This window comes from Nannobrachium achirus, assembly GCF_963921795.1.
Source record: "Nannobrachium achirus genome assembly, chromosome: 9".
Classification (NCBI taxonomy): Eukaryota; Metazoa; Chordata; class Actinopteri; order Myctophiformes; family Myctophidae; genus Nannobrachium; species Nannobrachium achirus.
The window spans coordinates 4,258,958-4,281,186 of record NC_137818.1 but is presented as its reverse complement, the minus strand read 5'-3'; the positions used below and the strand labels follow the sequence as shown (position 1 = coordinate 4,281,186).

The 22,229-nt window shown below is 46.0% G+C and overlaps 1 protein-coding gene across 1 annotated transcript in view; it reads right to left on the bottom strand.

Annotated features, from left to right (window-relative positions):
* Positions 1–22,229, bottom strand: part of LOC308291937 (extracellular sulfatase Sulf-2-like) — a 68,857-nt gene that overhangs the window by 11,862 nt on the left and 34,766 nt on the right. The window contains exons 3-15 of the mRNA XM_080734092.1: positions 21,428–21,658; positions 16,884–17,004; positions 16,251–16,369; positions 13,962–14,113; positions 13,081–13,250; positions 11,829–11,979; positions 10,348–10,447; positions 10,059–10,134; positions 7,621–7,749; positions 6,907–6,963; positions 4,754–4,892; positions 3,111–3,372; positions 1–21 (exon numbers count right to left, since the gene is read on the bottom strand). The exon at positions 1–21 is cut by the window's left edge and continues 199 nt beyond it. Of these exons, the coding sequence (XP_080590218.1) occupies positions 1–21; positions 3,111–3,372; positions 4,754–4,892; positions 6,907–6,963; positions 7,621–7,749; positions 10,059–10,134; positions 10,348–10,447; positions 11,829–11,979; positions 13,081–13,250; positions 13,962–14,113; positions 16,251–16,369; positions 16,884–17,004; positions 21,428–21,572 (1,642 nt within the window). The 5' untranslated portion in view covers positions 21,573–21,658. The remainder of the gene's footprint in view (positions 22–3,110; positions 3,373–4,753; positions 4,893–6,906; positions 6,964–7,620; positions 7,750–10,058; positions 10,135–10,347; positions 10,448–11,828; positions 11,980–13,080; positions 13,251–13,961; positions 14,114–16,250; positions 16,370–16,883; positions 17,005–21,427; positions 21,659–22,229) is intronic.

Here is a 22,229-nt window from a genome sequence, read left to right as displayed (position 1 = left end):
GCCTGACGTAGCCGGAGGAATCTGACATGGCATAGAAACATTGTTTAGCATCGCTGGTCGCGTTACCAGTTAGAATAAAATGGACATTACGACTATTATACCAAATGAAACAAAACAATTCTAACAAAACACATTTGAAACTAGGGGAATCATTTTGGAGGTGCACAGTGCACTAGTGGAGGTGCACAGTATTCAAGTTGTTAAAATGGTATCAACTCTCTTACTGCCATGAACGAGCTCGCTCGTCCGTTCATTCAAGTAGCGCACGGCCATTAACGAGCGGCCGTTCGTTCGTTCTTTACCTTGTCTGAGCACTGTGAGCAGATGAGGGGTGGTCCCTGCACTGTGAGCAGATGAGGGGTGGTCCCTGCACTGTGAGCAGATGAGGGGTGGTCCCTGCACTGTGAGCAGATGAGGGGTGGTCCCTGTCTGAGCACTGTGAGCAGATGAGGGGGGGGTCCCTGCACTGTGAGCAGATGAGGGGGGGTCCCTGCACTGTGAGCAGATGAGGGGGGGTCCCTGCACTGTGAGCAGATGAGGGGTGGTCCCTGCACTGTGAGCAGATGAGGGGTGGTCCCTGCACTGTGAGCAGATGAGGGGTGGTCCCTGCACTGTGAGCAGATGAGGGGTGGTCCCTGCACTGTGAGCAGATGAGGGGGGGTCCCTGCACTGTGAGCAGATGAGGGGGGGTCCCTGCACTGTGAGCAGATGAGGGGTGGTCCCTGCACTGTGAGCAGATGAGGGGGGGTCCCTGCACTGTGAGCAGATGAGGGGTGGTCCCTGCACTGTGAGCAGATGAGGGGTGGTCCCTGCACTGTGAGCAGATGAGGGGTGGTCCCTGCACTGTGAGCAGATGAGGGGTGGTCCCTGCACTGTGAGCAGATGAGGGGGGGTCCCTGCACTGTGAGCAGATGAGGGGTGGTCCCTGCACTGTGAGCAGATGAGGGGTGGTCCCTGCACTGTGAGCAGATGAGGGGTGGTCCCTGCACTGTGAGCAGATGAGGGGGGGTCCCTGCACTGTGAGCAGATGAGGGGGGGTCCCTGCACTGTGAGCAGATGAGGGGGGGTCCCTGCACTGTGAGCAGATGAGGGGGGGTCCCTGCACTGTGAGCAGATGAGGGGGGGTCCCTGCACTGTGAGCAGATGAGGGGGGGTCCCTGCACTGTGAGCAGATGAGGGGGGGTCCCTGCACTGTGAGCAGATGAGGGGGGGTCCCTGCACTGTGAGCAGATGAGGGGGGGTCCCTGCACTGTGAGCAGATGAGGGGGGGTCCCTGCACTGTGAGCAGATGAGGGGGGGTCCCTGCACTGTGAGCAGATGAGGGGGGGTCCCTGCACTGTGAGCAGATGAGGGGGGGTCCCTGCACTGTGAGCAGATGAGGGGGGGTCCCTGCACTGTGAGCAGATGAGGGGGGGTCCCTGCACTGTGAGCAGATGAGGGGGGGTCCCTGCACTGTGAGCAGATGAGGGGGGGTCCCTGCACTGTGAGCAGATGAGGGGGGGTCCCTGCACTGTGAGCAGATGAGGGGGGGTCCCTGCACTGTGAGCAGATGAGGGGTGGCGCTGGTGTCTACAGTAAGGCTGGGCAATATATCGAAAAATTATCTTTATCGAGGTATCAACATGCGAGGTATACTGTACATATACTGTACATATCGACGAAGACATCTTGAAATGAGATATTGGTGTATGTGTCAAACTAATTAACAGACACACTATGCATGCACGTAGCACATGCAAAAAAGCAGTCCATCTGTAACCAGGTGTGGTTGTTTCAATAAAACCATTGTTGGAAAATGGAAATAAGGCATTTAATGTATTTATTCCATGTGTGCTGTGCAGTATGCATGCATGGATGTTATTCATTATCTGGGTTAGGCAGGCAGTGGACCTAAAGCAGAAAAACATTAAAAACTATATAATGCAATTGTTTTTACTAATATCGTGAGTGATATTGATATCGAGGTATTCAACAATGCTATCGAATATCGAAGGTTTTCCTAACATCACCCAGCCTTAGTCTACAGTAGAAACAGCTCCCGTAACGTCTCAAATCTCCACCACACATGAACAACAATGGAGGCAGAATCACTTTTCTGGTGGTTTTCTATGCCTGGATCTAGTTTCTCCATTTCTATGCTCTAATCTACTGGTGAGAGCGAGGGACATTTGCGAGCCTCGTTCATTGCAAATGGCTGCCCCTTGCAGTCAGTTTTCCTCGATGACAGATACGCCTGTATTTTACAAAAGATTGCGTTTGGAAATAATGGATGGATATTTTTCTATAAAATCGCAAAGGTAAGCTACTTTGATGGCACTTTGAGGCATCCTAACGTGGCAGTAAGAGAGGTAATTAACCTAATCCCAGGCTAGTAGCCACTAGAGAAATCACTCGACTTCCCCATATCAGCCACTAGAGGTCAGTCTTAGAACAACAGGAAAGGACAGGAGAGCATGGCAGATAAATCCACTATGTTTGTGCATAATGCAAATGACTAACTTCTACACACACGAGCACAAGTCCACAGTTCTTGGTGGGGCCATGCACATGAAATCATTTTCACCAATACTTCAAACAGACTTCTTCCACTACTTCTTCCACTATAGTATGTTTCAACAAAAGGCATTTTGTTTACTGTTTATTTTTTTATATTTCTTAGATCGATTTGTTTGTTTGTTTTTAAAATGTCTACATTTTAAAAATATACAGCCTATAAAATAATATTTTGAAATACATATATATATGTTTAAATGTAGGTACAGTAAATTGGTGTGTGTGTATGTGGGGGTGCAAATGTGTGTGTGTGTGTGTGTGTGTGTGTGTGTGTGTGTGTGTGTGTGTGTGTGTGTGTGTGTGTGTGTGTGTGTGTCTTCCTGTGTGTGTGTGTGTGTGTGTGTGTGTGTGCGTGCATGCGTGCGTGCGTGCGTGTGCATGTGTGTGTGTGTGTGTGTGTGTGTGTGTGTGTGTGTGTCTTCCTGTGTGTGTGTGTGTGTGTGTGTGTGTGTGTGTGCGTGCATGCGTGCGTGCGTGCGTGCGTGCGTGCGTGCGTGCGTGCGTGCGTGCGTGCGTGCGTGCGTGCGTGTGTGTGTGTGTGTGTGTGTCAGACCTACTCTTCTTGTAGAACACGGTTTTCTTGTTGAAGAGTCTTTTCCCAGAGGGTCGAAGGTTAAAGGGTCGAAGGTCACAGTCACAGCCCTCTGACCTCCGCTGGTACAGCTGAGACTTGATGCTGATTGGCCGCGGCCGGCTGACCACGCCTCCCCTCTTGAGGCTGACCACACCCCCCCTCCTGGGGGTCTTGGCTCCTCCCCCTTCGTTCTTACACTTGAAGAGACGCAACTTCCCCGAAGAGTCTTCTACACACTGCCACTTCTACACACACACACACACACACACACACACACACACACACACACACACACACACACACACACACACACACACACACACACACACACACACACACACACACACACACACACACACACACACACACACACACACAATGTAAGGAATTTAGCAGACGTTCCTATCCAGAGCGACTGACAAATAAATACATAAGGTATAAACACATAAACAGAACAGAACAAAAATTGTGAAGATATGTGCAAATCTTTGAATATATATTATATTTGTGAAAACAAAATTCCTCAAATCTTTGCTTGTTCCCTGGAAGTCTGTAGTGTGTAGTAACATATAGTTTACCTGTCCAGCCTGTTGACAGGGGGTCTATGTGTAGTGTGCAGTAAGGTACTCTACCTGTCCAGCCTGTTGACAGGGAGTCTATGTGTAGTGTGCAGTAAGGTACTCTACCTGTCCAGTCTGTTGACAGGGGGTCTATGTGTAGTGTGCAGTAAGGTACTCTACCTGTCCAGTCTGTTGACAGGGGGTCTATGTGTAGTGTGCAGTAAGGTACTCTACCTGTCCAGTCTGTTGACAGGGGGTCTATGTGTAGTGTGCAGTAAGGTACTCTACCTGTCCAGTCTGTTGACAGGGGGTCTATGTGTAGTGTGCAGTAAGGTACTCTACCTGTCCAGTCTGTTGACAGGGGGTCTATGTGTAGTGTGCAGTAAGGTACTCTACCTGTCCAGTCTGTTGACAGGGGGTCTATGTGTAGTGTGCAGTAAGGTACTCTACCTGTCCAGTCTGTTGACAGGGGGTCTATGTGTAGTGTGCAGTAAGGTACTCTACCTGTCCAGTCTGTTGACAGGGGGTCTATGTGTAGTGTGCAGTAAGGTACTCTACCTGTCCAGTCTGTTGACAGGGGGTCTATGTGTAGTGTACAGTAAGGTACTCTACCTGTCCAGTCTGTTGACAGGGGGTCTATGTGTAGTGTGCAGTAAGGTACTCTACCTGTCCAGTCTGTTGACAGGGGGTCTATGTGTAGTGTACAGTAAGGTACTCTACCTGTCCAGCCTGTTGACAGGGGGTCTATGTGTAGTGTACAGTAAGGTACTCTACCTGTCCAGCCTGTTGACAGGGGGTCTATGTGTAGTGTGCAGTAAGGTACTCTACCCGTCTAGTCTGTTGACAGGGGGTCTATGTGTAGTGTGCAGTAAGGTACTCTACCTGTCCAGCATGTTGACAGGGGGTCTATGTGTAGTGTGCAGTAAGGTACTCTACCTGTCCAGCCTGTTGACAGGGGGTCTATGTGTAGTGTACAGTAAGGTACTCTACCTGTCCAGCCTGTTGACAGGGGGTCTATGTGTAGTGTGCAGTAAGGTGGTGTACAGTATGCAGTAAGGTACTCTACCTGTCCAGTCTGTTGACATGGTGTCTGGTACTCTGCTTGCTGACACAGGTCTTTCACTCGTTGGTATTTGGGCAGGAAGTTCTCCTCCTGAGACACTTCCTTCCCCGCCGCCTCGCGGTGGAGCTGGTGGAGCAACTTCCTGTCGAATCAACCAATCAAAAGGTTTGAACATAAAGCATCATAGTAGAGTTCAGAGTAGAGCCCAAGACAACAACAAAACATGTCCTGCAATCTCTGGTTTACTTCCCGTATCTGCGTGAATCAGGCTTTTTAGGAGACGGGAAGCAGATCAGAGTCTTTTCATTCCAATGGCAGAGTGAACGTGAACACAGCTTCTGAACCATTCTTTAGCTCCATGGTCACTGAACTAAATATTGGACCCCATCGTCACAAGCCACACAATCTTAACAAGATTTTCATACTAAAATGGCTTTTACCAGAGAGACATGTCAGGAGAAAATCTACTTTATTATCGACCTTTCTCTGTCCCAGCAACACTCTCGCGGGATCTAGCACCAGTAAACATTGGACTTTCATGAGATCAGACGGCCCCACTTAGCGGCTTCAAAGGGAATGTTCTACAATATCTGTAATAATATCTTTGCTAGAGCATCGGGGAGGGATCCCGTAACCTTGCGGGAGCATTTTATAAATTGGTGCCTGCGGGCAGGAATTGGCCGTAAAAAACATGCACCATCCCGCGATGAACCTGATCATGCAGAGTAGCGCACCTGAAGCATGTTTGTGGCCATGCTTGACCTGGAACGGTCACTTTAGATTTGAACCGCTTCAACCATTATTTTATGCTTTAACTATTAAAAAATAGCAGATCTACAAGCTCACAGTGCTGCGAGCTTGTAGATCTGCTATTTTTGAAAAAACGTGAGAATTTGTGCAGGCCTTCTTCTAAATCAGCAGTTCTCAAACTATTTCATGTCAAGGACCCCCAGAATTACATGTATTTGGCCGTGGACCCCATCTCAAAATATGTTGTTCCAGGGACCCTCCCAGAAGCAGAGATTTGAGTTACAAAAGTTTGCTTTTGAAAAATATATATTCAAAGATGTGCACAATTTTTCAAAAATAGCAGATCTACAAGCTCGCAGCGTGGCACTCGGTGCCACGTTGTGAGCTTGTATATCTGCTTTTTAAAATAGTTTATCTTATGGTTAAATGGAGAACACAATTTCAAAACGTTGTTCCTGACAGGTATGAGCATAAAGCATCTATTTAATAAATGTCAAGCAGACAGTAAGCCCAACCCTGCTGACAGTAATGTAACTCTGACCGTGGTGCTGTAATGGCCGTATCTCTGTCTCTCTCCAGCATGTAAACATGATTATTAGCCAAGCTGTTAGGCCTGTGACAAGCCTGCTGTCATTACATGTAATGGCAGGACCAGCACGCACGGCTGTACCGTATATTTATAGCTCCTGTAATTCATTACAGAATACATGCACCACAAATGTGTTGCTGACAGGATGAGTTCTCTGGATATTCTACTGCTAGACTGATGATAGGTTCTTGGATCCCATAGATTACTATTGCTATGCATTTGATTTATTACAGTGTGCTGTCCTTGCTTGCTGTACATCGCTCTGGATTAAGTTTACTAAATGCCAACATTTTAAACTGTAAACAGTTTAAGACGAAGGATAGGCTACTTAAGTATTCGTGTCAGCTGTAATTGTGTGCATGAGCAGTGCAAGTTCTCTCTCAACTCTCACATAAAAAACACAAAACCCATGAAGCCAGTGTTATGTCATGTTAATGTGTATTTTCAAACATTTAACACCTTTCACTTTGTACTTTGTCTGCTCTCTACACCAAACTATTCGCTGAAAATATCCCATCTAAAGCTCATATTTTTGGCTTATGTTCAACCCAGAATGAGGGAGGCTAAGGTTCAAATGGTTCATGTAAAAAAGGGGTAAAAAAAAAAGGTTCCTATCACACAATGATTTGGAGGACCCCGTGTAGTAACTCTGAGGACTCCCTAGGGGTCCCGGACCCCCTGTTGAAGACCCCTGCTCTACAGTTATGATAGTATTATGTATACAGTATGTACAGTATGTATACAGTATGTACAGTATGTATACAGTATGTATACAGTATGTACAGTATGTATACAGTATGTACAGTACAGTACGCACCCTCTCTCCACCAGGAATGAGTCTCTCCATACTTTTTTCTTCTTGTTGACTTGGAACCTGAAAACAACAATAAAACATTATGGGTGTCAATACCGTAGTTATTCAAACTAATCAATCAATCATTTCCATGATTACAGGATAGACAGATTTAAACAAAATTTTCAACAACAAAGATTATTGTTTCAAATATATTAGCTTAGTTTTCATTAAATGTTTTGACACTGCTCTCTCTGTGCAACAAAGTATAAAATAGGTCTTGAATGGCTAATCAGACTAATCGATTTATCTATTATTTAAAAAAAACTTCTAAAACTGTTGGGATAGTGTAAGCGAACCATATCTAATCTAAGATCCATCATTGTGCATGCGTGTGCGCGTCTGTGCGTGCATACGTGCAGGGTACAACTGGCTGACGGCCGGACTACAGCAGACTTTTCAAAGTGTGTGCGTAAGCAGCATATCATCACGCATGCATGCTGTGATTACTTTTAGGCAGAGCAAACACATATTAGTTATTATGATGATGATGATGATCGGCTTGGTGCTTCTTTTATTTTCACCGTGGTGCCCTACGCACAGTGCGTGTGCATAGTGGCGGCCCTGCATATGTGTGTGCGTGTGTGTGTGTGTGTGTGTGTGTGTGTGTGTGTGTGTGTGTGCGTGCGTGTGTGCGTGTGTGTGTGTGTGTGTGTGCGTGTGTGTGTGTGTGCTGACCTGTTGGCAGGTGTCTCGGTCTCCAGTAGGGGCAGTATTGAGCGTCCGTCCATGTCAGCAGGAGTGTCCAGACCAGCGATGTCCAGGATGGTGGGGGCCAGGTCGATGTTTAGGACCATGTGGGGGTTACTGGGGGGGCACACACACACACACACACACACACACACACACACACACACACACACACACACACACACACACACACACACACACACACACACACACACACACACACACACACACACACACACACACACACACACACACACACACACACACACACACGTTAACCTTTCCCACAAACTCAAACAGTGAAGCTTTCCTCTTCTTTCCACTCTCCTCCTCTCTCCTCTGCTATGCTCTTATTTTATTATTTTATTTCACCTCATTGAGATCAGAAATCTCTTTTACTCAAGAGACCTGGCCGTGGTAGCAGCCATATAAAACAACACAAATCAAAACTCATTAAAAATGCAACATAATAGGCCACAAACATACATGAACATAAAGAAAGCTATTCAACCATAATGGCCTCCAGAGCATGTGAGCGGAGCGGAGCGGGCCGTTTTTGACGTGAGCGTGAGCAAGCAACTTTTCAAATGGGTCTGAGCGGCTTTGGAGCGAGGATTTTCATCCGCTCCGTGGAGCGGCGACCTCCTCCGCTCCAAGCCGACCCTGTTGGGGCCGCGCGCCGCATGTTTCCAACAAAACAGAGCCGTGCAGTACTAGCAGTGAAGCCATGTTGGCACCGCGGAGAGGAGAACAGACAGAGAATTCCCTTTATCACGATTTCACTCAAGTCAAATGTATTTATATCATCTACACACGTAGTCTATGTTTATAATAAATAGCCTACCTTGTGTCAGTTAAGTTATATATCACCAACCAGTCAACGGATAAGATTTGAAAATCAAGTCGCCTCCCTCTCTCGGTTGTGGTGATTAATCAATAACCAACTGGATTTAAAATTGCCCGTCTTATTAAAAAATACAATGCCTTAGATGGCGTCTTTTGTAACAGTGAAGGCAGCTCTCCATCAAGCTGAGGCTCACGTTACCGCAGGCATTTGTGTTGGGAACACTTGTTGTGGCAAAGCAAAGGAGGAAGTGTTTCGCATATGGAAGCAAAATCCTTTTTTTATTTTGGCTGCTGACTCTGATTGACGACGCTGAGCGGAGCGTGGAGCGCGCGCGGAGCGAGAAATGCGAAAATCAAGGTGAGCAATGGAGCGGAGCGGCCCGGTGGCCGACCAGAGCAACGAGCGAGCGGGACAAGAACCCTCTGGAGCGCGGAGTGGCTATCGTTCCCGCTCCGCTCACATGCTCTGATGGCCTCTGAAGAAAAACAATGAAATCCCCTCCACAACTTCTCCTCTCCTCATAGTCATAGTTCTACTGGCCAGGACCAAGTGTGGAGGGGTCACAGGTGCAGCGCTCAGCTGTAGCAGCTGGTGAGAAGGAGGAGAGGAACAACCCCACAGTACTGGAGGTCTCTATGCAGCTGTGTCACCTCAGGACCCCAGGAGGGACCACCCAATACCTCCCCAGAGGGACCACCCAATACCTCCCCAGAGGAGGGACCACCCAATACCTCCCCTGAGGTTTATTATCACATTTAGAGCCCCTCATTTGTGGAACCGTCCAGATGCTTCACTTAAGTCATCACTCTCCTTACCAATATTTAAGAAACATCTAAATAAATATCTTATTTCTTCCTTACTGTAGGCCACATGATGTAGTTTACTGATGTCTTATCTTTCCTAATGTTTTCTTTTCTCTTTCTCTTGTTGTTTTTTGCCTATTTCCTTTTGTGCAGTTTCTGTGTTTTTATTTCTTTGTTGTACAGCTGCTCCCCTTGTTGTATTTTATTGCATTGAACTTTTAAATCTCTTAATTAATGACCTCTTCCAATAAGAAAAGGATTCCACATAAGCCTGATGGCTTCTTCCTCTTCCTTTCCTCGCACTGTATTTTGTTTCCATGATATGTATTGTTACATTTTATAATGATGTGCTATTAAACTAAAGCAGCCTCTTGCTGCTTATCCACAACTTTCCAACATCCCATCATGCATTGCGCAGAATGTGCAGGCAGCTTCCGGCGCCGCAGCGGAGAGTGATCTACAAGCTCACAACGGTTGTATCTGCAACGCGACGTGAGCTTGTATGTCTGCTGTTAACCGGAAGTGTCCCGCAAATAATGCTACAGTAAATTCCCACGGAAACAGGTGGATAGAGCAGGAGGAGGAGATGGCAGTGATTTGACCACCATTGCCGACCCTGCCATCAGGAGGGTGTAGTAGCGATTCAGAGTCCAAACACCTGATGATCGATGGTTACCGCCTGAAGACATCAACTCCTCCTGGCCAAGGCTACGTTCACCAAACATGAATGGAGGAGAAGCATCTTTAGATGTGATTATAATCATAGATGTTCTTACACACTGCCTTGTTCAACGTTAGGGCCTCTGATGTAGAAAGGAACTCTGATGTCAAACTCATATGGCATGGACTTCCCTAGAGAGAGAGAGAGAGACACAGACACACATATTTATGTGATTAAACACGCGATAATTTCAAATAATTAATTACAAACCATCTTAGAAGTCCCAGCCCTAAATATTAGTATTTTCATCATTATTATTGTGTAGAAAACGTACTAAACTAATATTTTCTCTGGCGGTTATGTTCACAGTTGAGCGGGTATCTGTGGGGTGAAAGCGGGCGTACCTTTAACCAGTCCAAACTGTCCGATGTGATATCCATGATCTGCTGTGTAGATGATGTAGGTGTTGTCCAGCTCCCCGGTCTGCACCAGCATCTGGTACAACTACACACACACACACACACACACACACACACACACACACACACACACACACACACACACACACACACACACACACACACACACACACACACACACACACACACACACACACACACACACACACACACACACACACACACACACACTAATTACATTCACATGATGAAGTGGCGGTTTCTCTCTACATGGTCAAAAACAAACGGCTCAAATCAAACCAGCCACCGAGGCACCAGGACATCATTTAATAACGATCTATTATCTTACTACTATAATTCGAGAGGGTCCCCCAATTTGCTGTGCCAGGATGGCAAAAACATTTTTGGAGGACATGCTTCACGTGACATCACAATATCGCCATGTTTCACTTGACATAATATCTCCTTATTATCAGTAAGACGCCCTAAGGGCGAGAATGCTTCATGTGATGTCACAATATCTCCAGGGCATGGCCACGTTATAGGCTACCTTCAATAGACTAAATGATGAATGAGCTAACGTTTTCAAGGTTTCAAGTCAAGGTTTTCCTTGTGGATCATTACAAGGGCATTACTGACAACATTGTTCACACGGATGATTATCCATCCTACTTTATCATTTTAACACAGAATTGGCCAACATTCGTTATTTCTGATTTTACCAAACCGCGTTATTCATTATATGTTTTCCTTTTTTTTTTTATACTTGAGGAACATGTGAGGCTTCCCTTCCTATATAAACCCATTGTAAATTCATCACTGGAGCAGCGATCTGTAACTCTGTAGATGTAAAATTGTGAAGGCCCCCAATGGGGGTCTGTACCTCTAGTGATATTAATGATCTAATCTAATCTTATAAAGCCATGGATGAAAATGAGTCCAGTGTCCAGTCAGCCAGAGCATGTTGGCGGCATTTTATTAAGAGATAAAAACTGCAAACTTGATGGTAATGTCTACCTGACTCTGACCCCAGGTAGAACCCACTTAAAGCCCACACGAGAAAGCCAAGTGGGAACCGTGTGTATCCCGCTGACATGCCCACTTGAGGCCCATATAGTCCAGCCACCCCTGAGACCATATGAGTCCCGATGAAGTCGGTCCATTTGACATACGTATGGCCCAAGTGCGTGCCACCAAAACTGTGCCACCAAAACTATGTTTACACGTGTGTGTATATCGGCACTGTCAGGCAGAAACCTTGTATCTCCAAGTTTCAAATGTGTATGGTTTTTTTTTGTAGTGAAAATAGCTGATCTACAGGCCCACAACACCTCGCAGTGCGAGGTGTTGTGGGCCTGTAGATTGGCTATTTTCACTAGTTTAGTTACTTTTTAAAAGGATAAATACAAAACGAACGGTTTTGGACATCCAAAACAACGACGATATACTGTATGCTTGTACTGTACCTGTTCCATGCTGTCGTCCACAGACAGCAGGGTCTGTAGCCTCTTCCTCTGCAGCATGTTGGTGAACTCCATGTGGATGGGCTTCATGGCTCCTGTGTACCTCATGATCCAGTGCTTGTCTGGGTTGGGAGCATAGTTATAGCTGGGAGTACTGGGAGGAGAGGGGAGGGGAGGAGAGGAGAGAAGAGGAGAGGAGACAAAATCGTTTTTAATAAGAAAGACATCTAGAGCTAAGGTTACACATCAGGGTTAGCTCAGGAGACGAGAACAGGTGCTTCCTCTGATTGCTGCCACTGGTTTGGGCAGTGGGTGCTCAGCTCTAAGGTACAACTGAGTTCAAGGATCCACATGAGTGGAAAAAGCAGCACACCAGAATGAACATACAAGATGGGCTCAGATATTAAGTTCCATTTTATTCTGAACGCTGATGCGTTTCGGCGCGAAGCCTTCTTCAGAGCAGGTTTAAAAAGGTTGCACTTTTTAAACTTGCTCTGAAGAAGGCTGCTTTTTCCACTCATGTGGATCCTTGAACATCAGGGTTAGCATTAGGCATTTAGGGGTTTAGGTTTAACCACGTGAACCCTAACGTCCACATTATTGGGTGAACATTTAGCTGTTCTATAAGCTGGTATTATCTATTTTCGCCAAAGAGATTTTGTGTAGAGGGACAAAGGAGAGAGGGGAGACTACAGACCCCTGAGAGACCCATGTGGAACAATAACAATAATTATTTTAATGGTCCGTATGGGGATATAAATACAGATGCATGGGTGTGCATGGGTGTGTTACTTATAAGGTTATTATAGTTAACGATAAATAACAAAATAAATATCTTATCTTTTGTTGAGTTTTTATTGTGTTAGACAATACTTACTCAGATGTTTTTGAATCATGCACCTGACAAATAACCCAAAGTATGAAAAAACTAACACTAAAACTACAAAAAACCTAACTAAAACTAAGCGTTGTCACAGAAATAAAAACGAATTAAAAACAAGCAAATCTGTGTGTGTTTTAGGTTTAGGTTTAGGTTAGTTTATTTTGGTACCATTTCAGACAATTGATACAATGCATACAGTAGTTATTAAGCACATTCAAAACAGTCCAACAGTGTGTGTGTGTGTGTGTGTGTGTGTGTGTGTGTGTGTGTGTGTGTGTGCTTGTGTGTGTGTGTGTGTGTGTGTGTGTGTGTGTGTGTGTGCGTGCGTGCGTGCGTGCGTGCGTGCGTGCGTGTGTGTGTGTGCGTCCATACATGTGCTGCGAGGCGTTGAGGAACTCCTTGCTGTACTGAGGAGCAGAGTCCTCTGGTCCGTGTGGAGCAGCATGGCTCAGCACCATGAGGACCGGACGGTGAGGATACACACGTTTAGAGGAACGGAAATACCTCAGGGAGTCTGAGGTGATCAGGTCTGTCAGGTAGTCCTGCAACACACACAATAATACAGAAAACAGACGATGTACAAGCTCTCAATGTGTTGCAGACAAAAAGTGGCAGCTTGGTCTACATGAAAGAGGCTTTCCAAAGTCATTGAGCCAGGTTGAAAGTGGTAAAAATGTTTTTTTACCATGTTTTATGTGTTACTACTTGATTGCCGAGCGTAAACACCATTTTAGGATAGTTACAGTAATTTTTGGTCTGGGCTGCCACTTAGTGGAGAGGAGCCAATCTTTCAGTAGCACCGGCCCACAGAGCAGAGAGACATCACATGATTGGCCCACTGGCTTGTCTATCATCTGAATACCAGCCTAGTAGCCCAATCACAGGCTACTGTGGCCCAGGAGTCCCACCCACCCAGCATACAAGCCCACAACGCACCGCTGCCTCAATGTGCTGTGGGCTTGTAGATTGGTTCGCTCCAGTTGTGGTGGGCCGGGCTGCTACCATCGAGTTTCATCACTCAACGGCGCCATGGCATTGGTCTGAAGGTTCATTAGTCCGAATTTGTTAAGAATATTATGCCTAACTCTAACCCTAACCTTAACCTCAGTAACCCTAACTAAATTCGGACTAATGAACCTTCAGACTTATGGGCAGTCCCCAGCTCAATGTCCTCGATAAGAATAAGTTTAATGTGTGCATGCGTGTGTGTGTGTGTGTGTGTGTGTGTGTGTGTGTGTGTGTGTGTGTGCTACCTGTGGATAGCGGTCTCCATGCTTCTCTTTGGCTCCGTTGCGACACAGAGTGTAGTTGTAGAAGCGACTGTTCTTCACCAGCCCCACCCACTCCCTCCACCCGGCTGGGATGTAGGAGCCGTTGTACTCGTTGAGGTACTTCCCAAAGAACGCTACGGAGAGAGAGAGACAGAACCGTTGTACTCGTTAACATACTTCTCAAAGGGGCGGCAGTGGCTCAGGGGTAGAGAAACCGTCATTAGAACACGGAGGGTTCCCAGGAGGGTTCCCAGTTCGATTCCGGGCTCCCCCAGAGTTAAGCCCTTTGCACACAGGACAGTTGCGTTTTTTTTCGTTTGCGGCATGAATAAAACGCATTGGATTTGGTGTGCAAGGCTGTGCGGAATCGGCGCTGCGGATCCAAAAAGGAGTCATAAAAGGAGTGATGAGTTTTTCACCGCATGCGACAAGACGCACGAATCGAACTGGGTTCGATCGAGAAAAAAACGCACGGCGGCAGCCACTCGTCGCACGGCTAATTCGGAGCCGGTGTGCATGAGGTCATAGAGAATCATTGTTTTCTTTTCAAAAAAGTATATTGTCCGTTTTATCCGTGCAGTTAAACGCGCCTGTGTGCAAAGGGCTTTAGTGTGGAAGAATCCTTGAGCAAGACTCTGAACCCCTAGTTGCTCCCGGTGAGCAGGTTGGTGCCTTGCATGGTTTCCTCTGCCATCGGTGTATGAATGTGTGTGTGAACGGCTGAATGTAATGAATGTGTGTGTGAATGGGTGAATGTAATGAATGTGTGTGTGAATGGGTGAATGTAATGCACAATCTCTGTAAAGCACCTTGGATAAAGGCGTTATATATATGCACCATTTACCATTTACAGACAGACAGCGGGACAGAGACCAGCAACCAAGCATTCAAAATGTCACTGGACTAAAGGTTACGGTACAAAGGTATCGACATCAAAATGTCATGAGCAGGGGTGTCACACCACATTCTGGACCCTGGGTACAAGGATTCACTCACATTTTACACTATTGAAAAATAGCAGATATCCAAGCTCACAGCGCGGCACCAGCTTGTAGATGTGCTAAGTCTAATAAATCCTTCTAAGGTTTTTTTGAAAAACATATGTTGATCTACTGTATATCAGTGGTGCTCAAACTCTTTCATGTGAAGGACCCCCAAAATGATATGTATTTGACCACGGACCCCCATCTCAAAATATTTAATTCCAGGGACCCCCCAGAAGCAAATTTTGAGTTACAAAATGTAATGTTCGCTTAAAGAATACATATTCAAAGATTTGCACAAATTTTCACGACTTTTCAAAAAAAGCTTTTCAAAAGCTAAAGTAAGGCCCCTCCACCTTGGGCCCTAGTAACTCAGTCCCACTTTTCCCCCCCTTGTGACGCCCCTGGTCATGAGAGCACCCAACCTAACACTACTCATTATGCAGAATGCTTCGTCTCACAGTGATATTATTATGAATGCATTCATTTTGATGTTGCAGCTGGTGAAGGTGGGGCTGGTTCTAATTAGCTCAACCTATAAAAATACATAATTTATGACTGAATGTATGCTCTGTGTACAAGGAGGAGAACATACTGTAGGCAGAATGGATGCACTGGGGTGCATAACATAACCTTAAAGTAAACAATACTACATGCAGGTATGCAACGCAACGCAACGCAGCGCCCGCGCGCGCGTGCGTCGCACACACACACACACACACACACACACACACACACACACACACACACACACACACACACACACACACACACACACACACACACACACACACACACACACACACACACACACACACACACACACACACACACACACACACACACACACACACACACACACACACACGGGCGGCATAGCTCAGGGGTAGAGAAACTGGTATTAGAGCACGAAGGGTATAAATCCCGAAGGGTTCCCAGTTCAAATCCGGGCTCCCCCTGAGTTAATGTCGAAGGGTCCTTGGGCAAGACTCTGAACCCCTAATTGCCTCCGGTGAGTAGGTTGGTGCCTTGCATGGCTTCCTCCGCCACCGGTGTATGAATGTGTGTGTGAATGGGTGAATGTAATGCACAATCTATGTAACACACACAGCTTTTAGCTGCTGTGCATGTGTGCGCGCATGTGTGTGTGTGTCTGTTCTGTATCCAGTACTGTTCAGGTGTGTGTGTGTGTGTGTGTGTGTATGTGTGTGTGTGTGTGTGTGTGTGTGTGTGTGTGTGTGTGTGTGTGTGTGTGTGTGCGTGCGCGTGTGTGTGTGTGTGTGTGTACCTGTTCTGTATCCAGTGCTGTTCAGATAAACTCCAAAGGTCTTTGGTTCGTGCTGCCGTTGCCATGACAACGAGGAACAGTTCTCATTGTTAGTGTAGGTGTTGTGGTTGTGAACGTACCTGGAGGGAGAGAGACATAGAGAGACAGAGAGAGAGAGAGAGAGAGTGAGAGAGAGTGAGAGAGAGAGACTAATGATTTAATTAACAATGGATAAATAAGGGCCTTTCTGTGTGGAGTTTGCATGTTCTCCCTGTGTCCCCTAAGGTAGCTACCCTCACAAAAACATGCAGTAATCCTAGTCTCTATCCACGAGTTTCCAACGCCCCATAGTGCATTGCGCAGACGCTGTACTGAGCTTCCGGCGCCGCAGCCGAGTGTGATTTACAAGCTCACAACAGGCTGCATCTGCGACGCGACGTGAGCTTGTATGTCTGCTGTTAAACCGGAAGTGTGGTCCAAACAGGTCCAAATAATCTCCAGTAAACTCCCGCGGAAACAGGTGGATACTGCGCCCAGGATTACATTAGATAATTGAACACCGGGTGAAAAGAATTGGTCACAAAAATCGTGGGATAAAAATGTAAGAGAAAATAGAATAGATAAAATGATTGACGGATTGACGGACGGACGTACTTGCCGGTCAGCATGCTGGAGCGTGACGGACAGCACATGGGCGTGGTCACGAAGGCGTTGGAGAAATAAGTCCCGCCCTCTTCCATGATGCGACGAGTTTTATTCATCACCTGCATGGAACCTGACAGACAGACGGACAGAAAGGAAGAGAGAGAGAGAGAGAGAGAGAGAGAAGGACAAAGAAAGGTGTCTTTTCAAGTTATCGTTGAGTATTTGATTTTCAACATTCAGCTTGTATTTTCTTGAACAACATTGTGAACCACAATAATGCCTCCCCCTGGCCAGCCGGGGCGCCTGATGGAGGGGAAAGGAACTGGTTGGAATAATGTGTTCCTTCCACGCACTACGTCCATCCTGTCAGGTGAAAAGAAACAACTTGGACTACCCATGCATGCATTGAAGGAAGCATGAGGTCAGTCCGTTGTCTCCCCAGGTGTGGCAGAGGGAGAGCAGAGCCCAGGATTACATAGGCAATTGGCACTGGGTGAAAATGGGTTACAAAAAATCACGGGATATAAATTATAAAAAAATAACAAAAAGAAATTGTGAACCACAATGTTAAACAGTGTCAGCTTGGTAATGGCTGCAGGTGATAAGTACTGAGTGTGTGTGCGTCTTACTTACCTGAGTACTGTACTGCATAAACACTAGTGTGTTGTTTATACCGTGTCTCATGATGATGACACAGTTTATACAAAGTGAGAACGGCGAAAGCAGAGGTAATCGCTGTCTGTCCCAGGGTAGATGACATGGCAGGCTTATGCTAGATTAGCTATGCTATGTAGACAGATCAGATGCCACATGCCAGGTTCATTTGTTCATTAGTTCAGGGTTCCCCAATTAGTTTTCCCCAAGGGCCAAATCATGTCTAGGGTACCAAGCCGAGGGCCACACCATTGCAGGGGGCGACGGTGGCGTTCCCACTACTCCAGTGACAGTTTGGATATTGTCGGTGTCGGGTGAAAATCTTGTATGTCCAAAACCGTTCGTTTTGCATTTATCATTTTAAGAATGATTTAAACTAGTGAAAACAGCCGATCTACAAGCACACAACGCCTCGCACCTTCACTACTTTTGTGCGACGGCCTTGTTTGATGAAGCAGAGATTTACCTTGCGAACGAACGTACACATTTTGAGATACAGGTTTTCCACCCGACAATGACGATGTGTGTTGTTGCTGCTCTTATACCACCATTATTACTGGGGTTGGTGGTGGCCAGACAGTAGCCCCCCGCGGGCCACCTATTGGGGAACCCTGCTATGGTTTAACAATGCAGTTTTGTACAGATTATTAGACTGATGACACAGGAGGTTCTTGGTTTACCTATGGTCTAATCTCGCGTGGCCAGACTGTTGACTCCACGATGTGCAAATGCTCCCATCATACAGTCTGGAATAACGTTAGAAGAACGATGAGTAACAGGTTAAAGCGGAAGTGAAGCCTCCTCCTCACTTCCGTTTCCGTCTCACATTGTGCAAATTTATCCTAATATAAATCAAAATCATCTAAGCGTATTTAGCTTGCTGCTTAGCAGAAATGACATTTTACAATACATTTTCTTGAACGGTAATGAGAGTTTAAATTACTCGCCGTTCAGGAGCTGGAGTTCCAGACTCTGTATAGCATTCGGAGATTGTGGAATAGTTGTCTGGCTACACCAGACTACCTATGGTCCTATAGATTCCTATCTCTACACATGTGATGTATCACCATGTATTTACCTTGCTTACTGTCAACTCTCTGTGGATTAAGAGTGTCTGCTAAATGCCTGCGCTGTAAATTGTTCCAGTGTTTACACAACAAGCTGCTGGAGACAGTTACAGTTAACAGGAGTGACAGTGACCAGTGGTAAGGTCAGCGTCAGAGTAACCTCGTGTAGCCAGGCTTACTCATCTGCCAAGAGAAATATGAGGCAGAGAGGGCATAGGAAGGTGGGACTTCCACCGTGTGAATTTCTCCGAAAGTTATGTTCCTGCTAAGTCAGGGGTCGGTAACCCAAAATGTTGAAAGAGCCATATTGGACCAAAAAAGAAATAAAAACGAATCTGTCTGGAGCCGCAAAAAAAATTAAAAGACTTATTTAAGCCTTAAAATGAAGGCAACACATGCTGTAAGTGTCTATATTAGCTATTAGCCTACTATCAAAATGACTAAGTAGGCTACAAATACATAATGAGCATTCATGATTAAATGTATATTTGTTTGTATCATGTCTGTCCTCCTACAGAAACCTAGCATTTTGAAAAAGCTCCAGGGAGCCACTAGGGTGGCGCTAAAGTGCCGCATGTGGCTCTAGAGCCGCGGGTTGCTGACCCCCGTGCTAAGTGCTAACTTATTCCCCGCTGGAAAAAAAGCTGTTCTACTTCTCCCGCTCTGTCGGTTGCACTTGCAAAAAATAACATCCAAACAAAAACATAGATTCTGACAAAGTTACACCTGTTAAGAGTGAGTTAAGAGCTACAATCTATTTAGGTTTGTTTCGCTGGGGGATGTAAACAGACCTGCACCGCATGACATAATCACAGCACTTCTGCCACTTCAGTTTATGCACCGCACAGCGCAGGTCGCCCCCAGGGTGGCGTCAGGGAGGTCACATGAAGGATTGACAGGTGTATTCTCTAGGGACCAATGATGTTGATGTTGACCTATGGTTCATGGGTCAGGAGAAGCCTATCTCCTGTTTCTGTGGCGTGAGGCAGCTTGATGGACATGTGCTGTACTATACTGTACACCCCCTGGACATGATGCTAGTAGGTCACATATGAGTCATACTATATTGATGTACATGTGCTGTACTATACTGTACACCCCCTGGACATGATGCTAGTAGGTCACATATGAGTCATACTATACTGTACACCCCCTGGACATGATGCTAGTAGGTCACATATGAGTCATACTATACTGTACACCCCCTGGACATGATGCTAGTAGGTCACATATGAGTCATACTATACTGTACACCCCCTGGACATGATGCTAGTAGGTCACATATGCTGTACTATACTGTACACCCCCTGGACATGATGCTAGTAGGTCACATATGAGTCATACTATATTGTCATATATTGATGCTGAGTGAGGGTCAAGCAGGGAGGCATTGGGTCCCATTTTTACAGTCTTTGGTAGGACTCGTGGGGGATTGAAGCCCGGCCTCCCAGTCTCAGCGAGGTCTCCTTTAATAGTAGTAGTAACAAGTAGTAATAGGATTAATCTTACAACAAATACGAGAAGTCTCTGAGTCTGCGTGTGTGTATGTAATCTGCGTATCTCGAGAACCGTTCGCCCCACCGGCTTCAGATTCGGCATGCGCGTTCCCCCTGCAGCGCGGAGTGCAGTGCCCGGCCTCGCCCCGACACGATATGCGGTTTTCCAGAACGGGCGCGAAACGTTCGGAATCTCTGTATGCGGAGCTGATTGTTGACAGCAGGCTGTTCCGGAGGAACCAGCGCAATTGCTGACTCATTGTGACATCACTTCATAAAAGGCTCTGACATCACGTACGCCACATGAGTCAACAAACAGTACTAGTTAGTAGTAGTAGTTAGTAGTAGTAATAGTAGTAACAGTACTAGTTAGTAGTAGTAATAGTAGTAACACTACCAGTAAGACTCCCTAATCGGGCAAAAATGTGTTTTTCCAAAATCTTCCTGATCCATGTTGATGACATGAGTGTAGACATACTGTGTAGTGATTTTCGTGATTTTAGGGCAAAGTCTGTAGGAGCAGTGTCCAAAAATTTGTTTTTAAAAATCGGCCTGAAGGTGGCGCTATATGGGACAGATTCATGTTGATGGGATAAGTGTAGACATACTGTGTAGCGATTTGCGTGATTTTAGGGCAAAAACTGTAGGAGCAGTGTCCAAAAATGTGTTTTAAAAATGGGCTTGAAGGTGGCGCTAGAAGAGGGCCATGTGAGATATGAGGGGTGGGGTCTCCGCGTTGCCTTGGCGGACGAATAGGTACCGGCCCCGGCTCTCCCGGACGCTCCTAGCCCGAGTTACGGCATTTTATGTGAGCTGCAGTGGAGGGGGTCCTCCACTGGGGGCGCCACCACTTTTGCATCCGTTCTGGAGCACCAGGAGTGGGTGGTCCCCAGGAATTCCCCGTGAGCAGCCCCGTTGGGGTGGTCATTTGGTCATTTTTGCACATTTGGTCATTTTTTTACACCTGGGGGTCTCCCAGGGACCTGGGGGTCCCTGGAGCTCCGGGGGTCCTTGGAGGTTGTAGTTTGGCAGGTAAGGAGTATGTGTGCAAAATTTGGCATGGATGGGGGCAACGGTTGTGGAGATATGAGCAGGGCAAAAGTGTGACGTGTGACTCACGGAGGGACATTTTTTTTACACCTGGACACTACTAGTTAGTAGTAGTAGTTAGTAGTAGTAATAGTAGTAACAGTACTAGTTAGTAGTAGTAATAGTAGTAACAGTACTAGTTAGTAGTAGTAGTTAGTAGTAGTAATAGTAGTAACAGTACTAGTTAGTAGTAGTAATAGTAGTAACAGTACTAGTTAGTAGTAGTAGTTAGCAGTAGTAACGTTACCTAGTTCTACGTCCTGGTCGTCGGTGAGGATCAGGATGATGTTTGGTCGGATGTTGCGTCTGTCTCTGTGGAGGCGGGGCTTCAGGGAGTGGGCGGGGCCTAACACCAGGAACACCAATAGGAGGAGGAGCCGGCCCGCCGCCATGACCCGAGACCCCTGACTTCCTGGATGGGAACCAATCAGATGACTTCCAGGATGGGGAACCAATCAGCTGCTTCCTGTTGTGGTGTCTGAAAGACAAACACACACCTACGTTGTTAATCCAGTTGGCTCCAATAGGGGTCGCTTGTATTCACCAATGTATTTCAGGATCTATATACTGTATATAGCCTACGTAAATGATGTGTCTATTCTACACAAAAGAAAAACAATGCACACAAATGCTGTATATTCATTCAATACAAGTTATATATACAGTATATATAATATATTATATTTACTATAGGCTAATAGATTTGCAAGTTGTTTATAGCTTCTGTTCTTTTTTGTAATGTGACAACCTCCTACTAGTAAAATAGTATAAATTATATGCTTAATCAAACATAAATCATGTCATTGTAGCTTAGTAACTCAAGTAAGTTACTTGGATTAACAACTGTTATAGTATTACTGTTTTGGCACTTGTAACAAGTTACACTCATCACCACGAATGTGTGGGGTGGCTCAAAGTAGCTGACAGAGTACAGCATCTGGCAATGGGCCTGGTGTACAAGATACACTACACCTCCAAGATACCCATGTACCTGACAAACTACTTCCTAAAGGTCAAGGATGTTCACCATCACAACACCAGAGGCAGCT